This window comes from Pelophylax lessonae (assembly GCF_965119305.1).
Source record: "Pelophylax lessonae genome assembly, chromosome: 10".
NCBI classification, from domain to species: domain Eukaryota; kingdom Metazoa; phylum Chordata; class Amphibia; order Anura; family Ranidae; genus Pelophylax; species Pelophylax lessonae.
The window spans coordinates 232231520-232246740 of NC_138777.1; the positions used below are offsets into that span (position 1 = coordinate 232231520).

The 15221-nt window shown below is 45.8% G+C and overlaps 1 protein-coding gene across 1 annotated transcript; it reads left to right on the forward strand.

The window, feature by feature from the left end:
* Positions 1–406: 406 nt before the first annotated feature.
* Positions 407–14629, forward strand: LOC309565728 (NAD(P)H dehydrogenase [quinone] 1-like). The gene is made up of 6 exons (XM_082270707.1): positions 407–518; positions 2255–2419; positions 3299–3429; positions 6312–6425; positions 11367–11468; positions 14238–14629. The coding sequence occupies exons 1-6, from the start codon at positions 512–514 to the stop codon at positions 14538–14540; spliced, it is 822 nt and encodes a 273-aa protein (XP_082126833.1). The 5' UTR covers positions 407–511; the 3' UTR covers positions 14541–14629.
* Positions 14630–15221: the final 592 nt, after the last annotated feature.

Consider the following 15221-nt stretch of genomic DNA (forward strand, 5'->3'; position numbering starts at 1 on the left):
ATAATTACATAGTATCCTATGCTGTCTGTGTATGAAGTGTATGTATATAATTACATAGTATCCTATGCTGTCTGTGTATGAAGTGTATGTATATAATTACATAGTATCCTATGCTGTGTATAAAGTGTATGTACTTTGTATATAATTACATTGTATCCACTCTTAACCGTCTGCCTGCTCTTTGCCTTGTGTCTTATCTCTGGGTGTAAACACAGAGGACATTTTTTTCTAGAAACCTGTAATAGCGAGAGAATCCGTCTGGTTGGTTGTTGCTTGTCATTTAATAATGAACGAATCCGTCTGGTTGGTCGTTGCTTTTCATTTTCCAGGATGGAAACTGGCCTGGAGGGAGTGTCCTATTATCTACTGATAAACCCAACGCTCCCTCACCTTCCCCCTTGTCACGGTGAGAAGTGTTTTCAACATTTCCTATATATAACCCGTCAGCCTTCATTTTTCCCATTCTTTGGGTTTGCAGAGAGGACATCCTATAGACACCTGATAGGAAATCATGGCGGGTGAGTACCGGGCAGAATCTGCCATTATTTCTGTAGGGGTATGGCTGTCCAGAGACGAATTGCTGTAAGTTCACACCTTCACTAATTGTATGATGTCTGAGATATAGATAACCCGTGTGAGAGATGTAGAGAGAGGGGTGTTAGGCGCTAGTGCCAAAGGGGTGTACACCAGAAGCGAAGCAGCCAGACGATCGGGGGCTGTAACGAACCAGACTTCACAGATACGGCTGAAATTCAGGGCAGCTCTGGCAGGTAAAAAACAGGGAATCCCGCTGGCAGCAAAAAGAGAAGAAAACAGGCGCCGCTGAATGTAGCAACAGGCTTTATTACATGACAAACGATAAGTAGTAACTCACATTAAATCTTTCTCTAATCCATGTTCCATAATGTGGCTGTTTACCGGGTTCAGTCCTCCATATCCCGACCGTCCCGCAGCCGGGAGATGACGATCCAGGAAGCTTCACAAGGGAGCTGGTTAGAGCGGAAGCTGCGGTGATCCGCAAGCTGACCGGAAGTGACGCAACGCGTTTCGGAGCATGCGCACTCGGCTCCTTCTTCAGACGTCTAAAGACGTCTTCCTAGATCGTCATCTCCTGCCTGCGGGACGGTCGGGATATGGAGGACTGAACCCGGGAAACAGCCACATTATGGAACATGGATTAGAGAAAGATTTAATGTGAGTTACTACTTATCGTTTCTCATGTAATAAAGCCTGTTGCTACATTCAGCGGCGCCTGTTTTCTTCTCTTTTCGTGTGAGAGATGTAGGTGACTATGGATTTAGGCTGGTGCATTACAATCTGATTATACAATCTATGTACAACTTCTATATAATCTCCTTTGAGGGCTCATTCACACTAGCCTTGCTGTTTGAAGAGCAATCCACTCTCAGATCGCTCTTTGGAGAGCATTTGACAAGTGGAGGGATGGCGTTGTATCACCTCTTCACCGCCTGCTTTAACTCCTTGGACCAGAGGTGTAACTAGAACCTTCAGGGCCCCGATGCAAGAAACCATGAAAGGCCCCCCCCCCCCGGACCCCTTGCCAGGGCCCTTCCCTTCAAGCCTGGGGCTCTTCCCACTGATCCTGGGGCCCTTTACTTTTGTTGCGGGGCCCTTTCACAAGTTCTGCAGTGGGCCCCCTTCCTGCCCTCTTGGGGCCTCCCCACGGTGGTGGAATGCCAGGGCCCGGTCGCAAGTGTGACCTTTGCAATCCTGGAAGTTCCCCCACTGTGACAGAGACAGAGATCGCAGGTTTAGCTATGCTGTATCCTGTGATCTCTCCCTATCTGTCACAGAGAAGATCTGCCTGCTTTGTTTACACAAGCAGACAGATTTTCTCACTATTTTTCCGCCGCCTCTCCTCCTCCGGCCCGACTCTAAACACAGCAGGATCGAGCCTCCGGCGATGCACGTGCGCCGCCGAGACAGCTAGGAATCCAAAGACGTAGGTCTACATCTCTGGACCCAGGGCTGCCACTGTGCCGCAGTAGCAGCACAGTGAGCGGTCATAAAGTGGTTAAAAAGCTGGAAAAACATCCTCAGTCTTTACTGCAGTCATCTGAAGTAAAATTGTATTGGATTCAATTTCTGTGTCTTATTGAAGATTTAAGCTGCCTGTGGAAGGTGCCATGTAAGCAGGTGACAATACTGTCTAGATAGTCAAGACTTCTAAAGCGTTAATTTAAATGCATAAAGCCACATTTGAAATAGAACTATTCTGTCCATCTGTTCCCAGGTAAAACGGCGCTGATTGTTTTAGCTCACCAGGAGCGCACTTCTTTTAATTATGCCATGAAGGAGGCGGCAGCGAGCGCCCTGAAGAAGAAAGAATGGAAAGTGATTGAGTCTGACCTCTATGCCATGAAATACAATTCTGTGCCATCACGGGATGATATTATAGGTATTATATTCTACATTGGAGAAAAAAAAATCTACTGCTTTATAATATTATTGATTATATTATATGTGTAGGAACATAGTGCGGAAAGTGAGGGCGCATTCCCATCGCCGGCCACTGGTGGGCGCTGTGTGGGTAGTTGTGTCGGTGCATTGTAAATGACGCATCATACTAAATAAAAAGGGAGAGAGGTAAGTGGCGCTGCCTGATACCAAAACCAGTGATGAAAATTGAGTGTGTCTAATGCTGGCCATACACGCACAGAATTTCGGCCGTTTGCAGACTGAACGATTATTCGTCGTTTGAAAGCGAATTGGCCAATAACTGACAGAATAAACTCTTTTACAGCTGGATACAGCTGGATGGTTACCGGTTTGGAATGAATTTTATTGATTGATATATACAATTTTATTTTACAATTGCTTTCTTTAATAAATGTGACTTTTTCTTATGGGCTGTCCTCTTAGCTTCCATTATACTTACCTTTGGACAGCGCTGCTTTTCCCTCTTCTTGCAAACCCAGCTAGGAAAGCCTGACCAGGCAAAAACAAGAGATCGCTTCCTAACTGGTTACAGTGAGGCCAAAAATTAAATTTAGACTAACAATCTAACTAGAGGAGGGTGCTACATCTATAAAAAAAAAAAAGTGGCACAGAGGCTTGGAGGGATGGTTTGGATGGAAGATTTAGAGGAAACAGAACATAATTATTTTTTGCTTTATTGCTGATGGGAATACATTGTAGAAGATGACATGGCCCCAAATGTCCGGGGGTGGATAGAAGAGGGAAACAACCAAGAATAAATCATCAGAGGTGCTAGGCCTAGGGATGGTCTTATAGACCTTCCATAGACCTGATTGTAACCTTTTCATTATTTCTGCAGGTAAACCTAAGGATCCAAAACATTTCAAATATGTAGCAGAGGCTGCAGAAGCGTATAAGGAAGGCCGTCTTGCCAAAGACATTGTTGAAGAACAGAAAAAGATTGAAAGGGCCGACCTTTTCATTTTCCAGGTATGTCTATTGAAGTATGTCTATAATGTAGCGCTATTCCTATAGGAGCTGCAGGAATACCGTCCAGGTCTTCCCCAGGGGCGTACCTACAGGGGTTGCAACTGCAACCGGGCCCCATGCTCCAGGGGGCCTGTGCGGCTCCCCTGTACACCTGGATAGGAGGGGTGGCGGTGGCAGCATGTAGAGAAATCACTGTCCTCCCTTTTCCTCCTGTAGCTGCGGGAGGAAATGGAGGAGATTGGTTCCTCTGTATGCTGCCCCCGCCACTCCTCCTATCCAGTTCACATGTGTTCTGCTGTCTCTTGGCCCCTGTGTGCTCCCCTGGTCCCCCCCCCCCCACCCACTGTGCTGCCACCCCCCCCCCCCACTGTGCTCCCTATACAGAGGATGTGTCACAATAGAGAACCAGGAAGGGGTCGGGAAATATGTAATTTACCAGCTCCTTCCTTTTCTGAATGGACAGAGTCATAGTCAGTGACATTGTAAAAAAATAAAATAAAATGATGAAAAATAATACAATTAAAATACCAAAAAATAAAAACTACTGACACCAGTGGGTGAACTTCCAAGATCGCAAAGCTCACACTTGAGACCGGGCCCTGGCATTCCACCATCGTGTGGAGGCCCCATGATGGCAGGAAGGGGGCCCACTGCAGGACTTGTGAAAGGGCCCCACAACGAGAGTAAAGGGCCCCAGGATCAGTGGGAGGAGCCCCAGGCTTGAAGGGAAGGGCCCCGGCCAGGGGTCCGGGGGGCCCTTCATGGTTTCTTGCACCGGGGCCCTGAAGGTTTTAGTTACGCCTCTGGTCTTCCCCACAAGCTTCACCCCACAGCCAGACACACAGGCGCGTTCATATGTTTCTTCAGTCACCAGTTGTTTTTATTTTTGGAGAACTTGGATAGGGTTGAGGGAATTAGGTGGGATACTCCAAAAAAACAAGAACTATGTACAACCTGCTTGTAGCACACAGTAGACTTTAAGGTAGTAGTAGTAGTAGTTAACTGTAACCTCTTTTCTTTGAGCCAAAAGAGTAGAGTCCCTATAAGTAGCAGATTAGATGGACAAAGCTCTTCAGGACATCAGCCGTTGCTCCTTTACTAGACCCCCAGCTGACTCCCTAGCACCAGAGTAGTGGCAGAAGCATAAAAGTCCCCAAGATCTCTCAAAAGTGTCTGCAATTACACAAGGCCCAAGGACAGCTGGTTGCCTCCTTCCAATTTCCAAGCGACTCTGTGATACCAGACTAGATCTTCAGTGGACAACCCCCCTCAGGCAGCTTTCTTTCTAGCTCCAGGGTCTTGGCATCCCAATCCCTCAGGTCACCCACCTGAGGTCTCAGGACTGCAGATATAGCAGCAGCATGCCCTCCAGGCTACACTAATCTTTTCCAGGAAAAGACCTTAAGCTCAGTGTGCTCCCAGTATACCATCAGACCCTGCCTCTCTGAGATAGGCCAGGGCTGTATCTATATTTATGCTGCCATCTGCATATTTCCACACCTATCATCCAGAAACTTCTCAAGCTTTCTAGATGCAGAGAGAGCTATCAGGCTGGCAGCGGCTGAACACACTGAGCAGACCCTAACTAGCAGAACTCAGCTACACTGAGTACAGCGAGCAAATTATGCTTTTACCTAACAAGCAATCACAGCCCTCACTGGCTACAGGGTGGCAATTCAATTTACCTATCAAAACGGTTAGAACCCCTGTCAGGTTTTTATTGCTGTCTATGCCCCTGATGAGGAGATTCACCCTCTCTGTTTGTTCTGGTGACCGTTATCACAGTGATGGGAAATCCAAAAATGTCGGTTCACACTACCGCGGCACGACTTCGGGGGCGACTTGCGTGCACCGTGACTTCGGCTCGACTTGCACGGACTTCACATAATTGAAGTCAATGCAAGTCGCTCCAATGTCGCCCCGAAGTAGTACAGGAACTATTTTCTAAGTCGGAGCGACTTGAGTCGCTCCTATTAGAACGGTTCCCATAGCACAGAATGGACCTTGACTTGTCAGGCTGACAAATCGCTTGACAAGTCGCGGTAGTGTGAATCGACACTAAAGCTGGCCACACACTAGTAAAATTGTGTTCAAAATAGTTCATTTTAAGAACGTTTTTAGATTCTCTACTGGTTAGTGGGGTGGGGGGGGGGGGTCAAATTGACATTTGTTTTCGACCGCAGTGATGAGAAAATTCAAAGGAGTAGGATGGAAATTCTTTCTTGAATGAATGGATTTCTAATGACGTAGGTGGTTCACATTTTAGGAAAATCTGCTCATTCAAATAATGAATGAAAAAAGCAAACTAAATTTTGAAGTACTTTTGAACAACATTCGTCAAGTCATCGGATGTACTGAGAAATTATTACACAAATGTTCGTATGATCTTCGTTCGAAAATCTAGTCGTTTGTGGCCAGATTTAGGAAGTTTGACAGAACTGCTTCATGCTGCAGTTTGGCTTTGGTCTCCTGAAACCCATGCTTCTCTGTAATACATTTACAAACCCACACCTAACTCCCCCTATTAGTTAATATTGAAGCAAAAAGGGTAATGGTCTGGTTTCCTCCAGAGCACTCCTCCATCCCTAAATATATATATCAATCGATGTTGTTGTTGCCTATTAGTTAATATTGGTTAGTCAGGCTGCCATCAAAGTAATGGGCAGATTGGTAGTGAGCAAGAGACAACCACAGAAGCATGTACCCAATGCTACCCCATATATTAGATTATTTGCTGGTCATCGTCTTTTATCTTTCTGTAGATGTTTGTTTGGGGTTTGTCATGTCTATTAGTTTAGTATTTGATGTACATTGCTATGTAATATAATAATGCTTTATATGTAGTGATAATGATAATAAAAGCTATTTGTTATGTATGACAGTTTCCCCTGTATTGGTTCGGGATGCCCGCTATAATGAAAGGATGGCTTGAGCGAGTGTTAACTTTGGGATTTGCCTTCAGTTCTAAGACCATGTACTCTGAAGGACCATTCAAGGTAAGAAGAAGTGAACCTGGGCCATTGCAATGAATATAGGGAACCTGTCTAAAACTTCATTTTAACTGTCTAAGTCAGGGGTGTCCAACCTGTGGCCCAAGGACTGCATGCGACCCCAGACGGCTATGACTGCAGGCCCAACACAAAATCATAAACTTACTTAAAAGTGTTGGGTTTTTTGGAATTTTTTGTATAAATGTGTTTACACTTAGCCAACACACGCGGTCGAAGAAAAATGTGTTAGTGTACTGGACTTTTTGGAAGTTTTATCTTCCCAAAGAAAACTCTCCCGCTCTTCACAATCACGCCTTATTCATGTCATCATTGTTTGGCTATTTTTGAGCAACTATTATAAAGGATGAAGCACACAAAGGGCAAAATTAGAACCAAAATATCTGATGAGAAGCTTGAGAATTAATTGAGAATTGCTACTCCATCCAACCAGATATCGATGTGTTAGTTTATCAGAAACAGTGTCAGATATCGCACTAGTTTTATGTTGTCCTCTTTTACTTTTTTTTAATAAAAAATATTTTAAAAAAATGAAGTTTTGTTACTTAGAGGGATACATTATCTATATCAGTGATCGTTAACTTGTGATCTGCTCATCAGCTCTCCTTATTGTTAGTTTATTTTATGAGCAGCTGAAGACAATTCCTCTTCTTCCAATGTGAATGTGGCCCAGGAGGGTCAAAAGGTTGGATGCCCCTGGTCTAAGTCTTTTCAATAAAAATCAGAGTCGTGGCCCTAACAGTTTCCTAGAAGGCAGGGGCGGCCAGTCCATTGGGGGCGCAGGGGGGCCGCCCCCCTTATCCATGCGTCCGGCCCCCTAATCTAAATGCAGGGCGCTGGACGCATGGATTCCAATGGGGATTTTTTTTTTTAATGAAGCACGTGATTAGAGCCAAAGGCTGTAATAGGCTTCAGAAAAGGGTGGGCTCGGGGCGCAGAGCACTGCGCGTTGAGCCCACCCAGTTGTATGACAATAGCGAATAAATATTCGATATTATCACACTGACTTTCCTCCCAGCCAATCCGGAAGCGGGTCGTGAGACCCCTTTCCTGATTGGCTAAAAAGAGATGTTGGCCATTGGCCAGGAAGAGGGAGGGGACATACGGCCGGGGGGGCTCACAGCGGCGCTCGGGGAAGGAGCAAGTAAGGATGCTTGCTGTCCGGCAGGGGGGGTGTTGGTTTTGCCGCCCCCCCCCCCCCCCCAAATTTTTATTCACCAGCCACCACTGCCAGAAGGTAGTGGTAGACTGACATTGCTAATCATCTTGAGATGCCTGGTAGAGATCAGTTCCAAGCTTTCTTGCTATTGTAGCTCAATCTTGATGCACTTCTTATTCAGTTTTTTGTAGGCATGATTAGGGTACTAAAGACTTCTTGTCTCGTTCCGCTTTGACCTGTACCATACCCTCCAACCCCTTTAATAATCACTCAGACAACAAGCTGGAGTTAATGGCCAAAGCAGCCTTTTAATAACCAAAGTAATAAATAACACATACATACCAACTTAAATACCAGGTAAATACAGTATAACTGGAGCCTCAAGGTCATAGTAGGCATCACTTACAAGAAAAATACATGCAACCTACCTAAAACAGTCCTCCAGCCGTAACATCACTGACTCTGAGACAATCAGTTGCAGATACCTCCATTAGAACAACTGGGAACTGTACCTCAGACCGGCCCCTACCAAATACCTTTTTAGTGCCCAAGCAGCCTACAAGGACCTTGCACCCCGCCAGCTGCTTGACAACAGTCATCCCCTACAACAAACCAGTGGCGGCCCGTTCATTGGGGGCGTAGGGGCGCCGCCCCCCCTCTCCAATGCGTCCGGCCCCCTAATCTACATGCAGGGCGGCGGACACATGGATTCCAAGTGGGTTTTTTTTTTTTTTTTAAGCACCTAATTAGATCCAGAGGCTCTAATAGGCTTCAAAAAAAGGGTGGGCTCGAGGCATAGAGCACTGCGCCCTTAGCTCACCTAGTTGTGTGACAAAAGCGAATGAATATTCGCTATTGCTACACTGATTCTTCTCCTGGCCAATCAGGAAGTCCGTTTCCTGATTGGCATCCGTTTCATGATCAGGAAGTCCTTTTTCCCGATTGGAGGAATCCCTTTCCCAATTGGCAGAAAGGAAAAGCCATGCTATTGGCCAAGGAGCGGAGGAGGGAGGAGACTGAGGGGGAAGCCGCCGCGGCTGCGGGGGGGGGGGGGGGGTGTTACGACAGCGCGAGCTAGAACTGGTCCGGGGGGGTGGTGGTATGGTGTGGTCCGTCTGCCACCCCCCCGGGCCATGGTTCACCAGCCGCCACTGCCCCAAACCAACAATAAGTTGCCAGGACAGGCGAGAGGGAAGTTTTTCCTTGCTGGTCTCTCTTTCGACTGGAGACCCTACCCCCCACTCACAACCCCCCGCAGCTCCACCCCCTCCCTGACTTGTACCCGATACAAAACTTTCCTGTAACTGAGTCTCATTATATATATATATATATATATACCTAATCCTTTTATTCCTTTAACTCCTGTAATGCCGGCCCTACGTCCATGCTCTTCTTTTATAACTCCAGGCCACTCTGTTCCATGAAGATCCAAGGGCAGTCGTAGGCCTTTTCCTTTTATTAGCAACATTAATCGGTTATATGTTGCTAATATGTTGCTATAAAAATGCTGCTAATAATGCAAAAAAAAGCATAGGCCCCTTTCACACCAGCAGACCGATCGGGTCCGCCTGTTCATTTTTCAGGCGGACCTGATCGGTCCATCCATTGATCTTTACAGAGCCGTGGTTCTGATCCGGTCCACTAAAAACAGATGAATGAGGATACGTTCCCCATCCCTCTGGCGGATTGGGTGACAGGCAGTCTGTTTACATCCGACCGCCCATAGAGAACAGTGAGCTGTGTTCGTGTCCACTCTGCATAGCGAAGCAGACACAGACCTGTCATCTGCCTGGGAGAGACTCTTTTTAATTTTATTTTTATTATTATTCTTTTTAATTTCGGAAGCCCCGTTGGTGAGATATCTGGTGTCTAAGCAGACCTCTGATGGTTCACCTTTGAGACAGAGAAAGGAGATTGAGGACACATCCCTCCATCTCTGCAGCCTAAGCAGCACAGATTGAATCTACAGGAACAGCTCTGTACAGAGCCATCACAATCATTCACAAACTAAAGCATAGCGGACATTATGAACGGACTGAGTCAGTGACCTGTACCGATCAATCATTGTGTCCATTCAGAAACGGAATGGTTCGGTAAACTACATACTTACCGGCCCCTTCCCGATCTCTATCCTGACACATTCCCTGTGGCAGCCGGCGGGAGAGGGGAGGGGGGAAGCCGGCGGCGCTGCAGGGGGAAGGGGATGGGGGGGGGGACAAGGGAGCACACAGGGCCCGGAGGCAGTAGGAGACAAGCAAACTGGATAGAAGGGGTGGTGGGGGTGGCATATAGAGGAACTGATCCCCTCCATTTTCCTCCTGCAGCAACTGAATGCCTGCGGGAGGGAGAGGAGGAGAAGCATGTATTAGGACAAACACCATTAAAAACAATGTGATTTCCCTTGTGCAACTCAACCGGGGGTTCAAAAAATGTATGTTGCTAATATGTTGCTATTAAAATGTTGCTAATAAAGCAAAAAAAAAATATATATATATATATATATATATATATATATATATATATATATATATATATAAGTACCCTTGGATCTTCTCTCATTCATGTACCGTATATACTCGAGTATAAGCCGACTTTTTCAGCATGTTTTTTTATACTGAAAAAGCCCCCCTCGGCTTATACTCGAGTCACGGTCTCACTTACCTTTCCCCCAGTCAGTGCGCATGCTCCGCACGTTCGGCTATTCCCGGGCAGACGGCGCATGCGCGGTGACTTGTTGGCGCCGGGCGGCGTCATTTTTAAATGTAAGGCGCCTCTTTGAAAAGGTAAGTGAGACTCCTCTACAGCCCCTGCATCTCCTTAAGGAGATGCAGTGGGCATGGTACAGGAGATTAACCTGTACCATGCCCGTAGCACTGCATCTCCTGTGCCATGCCTGTACCATCTCCTGTGCCATGCCTGTACCATCTCCTGTACCATGCCCGTAGCACTGTACCATTTGTGCCATGCCTGTACCATCTCCTGTGCCATGCCTGTACCATCTCCTGCGCCATGCCCATAGCACTGTACCATCTGTGCCATGCCTGTACCATCTGTGCCATGCCTGTACCATCTCCTGCGCCATGCCCATAGCACTGTACCATCTGTGCCATGCCTGTACCATCTGTGCCATGCCTGTACCATCTCCTGCGCCATGCCCATAGCACTGTACCATCTGTGCCATGCCTGTACCATCTGTGCCATGTCTGTACCATCTCCTGTGCCATGCCTGTACCATCTCCTGCGCCATGCCTGTACCATGCCCACAGCCCTGCATTTCCTGTACCATGTCCGCAGCCCCTGCACCATGCCCCTGTTTTGGGTCTCGTGGTGGTCCAGTTAGGTCCAGTAGCTGCTGCTTATACTCGAGTCAATACGTTTTCTCAGTTTTTTGTGATTACAATTAGGTGCCTCGGCTTATATTCGGGTCGACTTATACTCGAGTATATATGGTACATTTTTTATCCAGGCTTGGCTGTACTGCATCAGTCCTCCCCATTCTCTTTTGTTGATGTCCAAAGCTGATCCTATTATATTTGAACCAGTCTTGGAGGTTTGATTCTGGTGATATGTGGCCAGCTTTAGATGTGGGCATTTCACAAAGAGAAAGGGACCTGGACAATGCAACACAACATAACATGAATGGAAGCTTCATGTTTTATATGACACTTGGTGACCCCTCTATGAAGGATCTGGAACAGAGAATAGTGGACTCTGGGTTACCCCAAGATTTGGTTTTAATTTTTTTTTTTTTTGTCATGTATTCATTACAGAATAAGAAAGCTTTACTTTCCTTCACAACTGGCGCCGCACAATCAATGTTCTCAAATTCAGGGTTGGATGGAGACATAAATGTCAATCTATGGCCAATCCAGGTAAGGAATTGTCTTTTTTATGTTATAAATAAGAATAATATTAATAATCAGGGTTTCTTTTCTCAGGAAATAGGTGCAGGAGCCCCCCCCCCCCCTTCTGAGTCACTCGTCCTTTCTGCTCCCTACCCACCTCCAAGCACCCTTGGTTCCACCTCCCAGTACCACCCCTTTTACAGAATACAGAACCAAGTATAATTTTGTGCTACCAACTGAATTGCACAGAATTTGTTAATGATAACAAGAAAGACAGTAAAATAGATCCCCTGCAGTGTGCAACAATTAGACCCCACCCCAGCAACAGTAGACCCCCCAACAATGATAGACCTTACCCCAGCAACAATGGACCCCCTGCAACAAAATACCACCCCAGAAACAATATATCCCCAGCAGCAACAACAGATCTCCCAGCAGCCAGCATCAATAGACCCGCCAGGAGCTTGCAACAATAGACCTCTCCCTTAACAGTAGATCCCTCCAGCAACAAATGACCCCCTACTAGCAACAGTAGCCAGAAACAATAGACCTCCACGCAAAAAATAGATCCCCGTCAGCAACAATAGATCCCCAGCATGAAGGTAAGAAAGATCTGCTGCTCCAGGTGATATAAGTGAGTCCGATGGTACCTCCACATGAGTGCTAGCCCTGGCTCGCCTCCGTGAACAATTTCAAGATAGGAAGAAACGGGTGCACATCACTGGAGTTCCGAATGCCTTTATTGTGATTTCCAAAATAAAAATCCCCACCAGCGACGATAGATCCCCCAGCAGCAAGGATCAATAGACCCTCCCGCACACCCCAGCGCTCTTTACCCTTTTGCCATTACATACATTTAGTGCTGGAGGTTCCGGAACTGCATTTCCCCACGTTCCTGCTGAAAAAAATCCCTGACAATAACCCATCCTGATGTCCCATCCTGTCCAGGATGTATTGAAGGATTTGGGTACAGAGATCACCCAGAGGGGAATGTTCTTTTCTCAACAAAAGTAGAGTTACACTTTAATTTCTTATGGGATTTTCTGCCATTTCCTGTCCTTGTGACATGTTCCAGAAATGGAGAAAAGGTGACGCACAGACAGCAATGAACACACCGTCAGAAGTTCTAACCCTTCCCCCACTCTACTAAAATGCCTTTTTGTCTTTAAAAAGTTTGAGTAGAGTTGACATTGATACAATATTCAAATTATATTAAAAAAAAAAACTTTACTAGGTACTGAGGATGAGCTTCAAAGAAAATCAATAAGCTATCAGAAAAACTGAAAATGGAGAGGTGCATGGAAGCCAGTCAGCCCCCAGTCTGATGTACTCATATAGGGATGGAGGTGCATGCTTCTCAGCTAGTCCATTTCAGTTTGTATCATTGCTACAACACAGCTAATTAGAGCTATGACATACTTAGACCAGTCATTGATGGGAGCAGGTTGGGGGAGGATTGGGCCACCCCCCCCCCCCCCCGTCTCCCATCCATCCATTAGCAACCATGTGCTTCCATTGTGGAGACACTCACATTTTTTAGTGTTAGGACTGCAAGTAACACAGGGTGCCGTAAAGGGGCCTTTCAGCTTACACATGCGTTTGCAAATGCGTGTCAATTAAACCCCTGTTTTTTTACCTACATTGTGAGACAGGTCTACTTGGTTGGTTGGCAGACTGGTGGGTGAGCACCTCTCTTAACCCCCTCAATTTTCAGTTTTTCTGATACAGGGATGGAGACGCTAAGCATTACCTTCTTGTGCCTCATTTAAAGTCCCAAACAGCCTATATTGTTCAATCAACAAGCTATTGCTCTGACTAGACTCCAACTGTCAGTTAAGGGGGCACTTAAAATGGCCAGGAGAGTGATAGGGAACACCAGGTGAAGTGGTGAAGCTCCTCTGAGATTAGAGATGCACAAAGCAAGGTCCATAAAGACATGGATGATCGAGTTTGGGGTGGAGGAACTTGACTGACCTGCACAGAGTCCTGACCTCAAACCGATAGAACACCTTTGGGATGAATTAGAGCGAAGACTGCAAGCCAGGCTTTCTCATCCAACATCAGTGCCTGACCTCACAAATGTGCTTCTAGAACAGCCTTTCTCAACCTTTATAATAATAATAATATTGTGGTCTTGGGGAAGCCCTGCTAAAATGAAAAATCTGCAACTTATGACACATTAGTGTGACAGTCAGTGGGAGGAATGCTCCTTACTCTTGTCATTATTGAGAATTACCCCCTTACAGATAGCTAAAAGGAACAATGGTGTCATTGGAAACTTATCTGAGAGGCAGAAATTGCCCATTGTTCAAGGAACCACCTAGCAAACCTCAGGAGGAACCCTGGTTGAGAAACCCTGTTCTAGAAGAATGGTGAAACATTCCCATAGACACACTCCTAAACCTTGTGGACAGCCTTCCCAGAAGAGTTGAAGTTGTTGTAGCTGCAAAGGGCGAGCCAATGCAATATTGAACCCTATGGACTAAGACTGGGATGCCACTAAAGTTCATGTGCGTGTAAAGGCAGGTGTCCCAATACTTTTGACAATACCTCTTCATCAGGATAGTAGTTTATTCTTTATTATACCTTAGAAAGATATAACGTACCAGTCCACCATCTTCACGAACAGGCAGATATGTTGAGATGCGTTATAGTTGGGTCAATGTATGGAGTTACATCTGACCACTGTTCTTTGCAGCAGGAATAACAATAGGCACCCTCAAATTTAATGCATCACATCCTCATGACCCAACGATTATTGCTATAACTCACCATGATATCTCATTCTATCTGCAGAACGGTATTCTGAATTTCTGTGGCTTTAAAGTCTTGGAGCCCCAAATCTCATACGCCGTGGCTCACTTGCCCCTGGAGGTCCGTGTGGAGATACTGAAGAACTGGGAGAAGCGGATGGAGACTATCTGGGACGAAAAGTCCATCAAATTCCTTCCACTTCAAGACTATGAACGCCTTTCTAGTGAATTTGATTTTTCAATGAAGAAAGATGTGAAGGAGTCACTGTCTGAGTCCAAGTATGGTCCAACGGTGGGACAGAACCTGGGGAAGCCTCTACCACCTGACAGCCAGGTGAAAGCATAATGCTCCAGGCTGTAAAAAGACCTTATTATGGCACACCCAGGGGATGCAGTACTGTGCCACCAGTGGGACTGGGGTGACAGTACAACGCTGTGACTATGAGCCTAATTCACTAAAACTAAGGTGTAGAAATGCTCACTTCCCATTAAACTACTCCCAGCTAGAGTAATTGTCACCTCAACTAGGTGAACCTGTGGTTGCGTTTCTCATAAATGGAAATTCCTCTATTCTGAATCGGTATTACAGAGCAATGTCAGCTATTATGGTTTCATTAATTTGTCATGTATCTTATTTGTTTTAACCTTTCGATTTAATATTAGCAGACTACAAAGTTTTCTTATTATCAACATTCATTCTTTATTCATCCTAAACTTTCAGGCATGTTTAATTGTACTCAGCACATTGGTGTAGTGGTCTATGCTCATGGGCAAAGACTGCTAGGTTATGAGTTCTAGTCCCAACTATGCTAACACCCGATGTGTGATTATTATTTTGCCACATAGTAATACCTTGGCTACATCACATATAATTGCATGTAAATGGCCATGTATATTCAAGATACAGACATGCATATGTGCCTTTTGCAATTAGGCGTTCGCAAAGTTTCAGTATTCACAGCTGGCTAAAATTTATGGAGGTGCTGGCATACTTGGGATTTGAGCCCATGGTTGCAATGTTCATAGA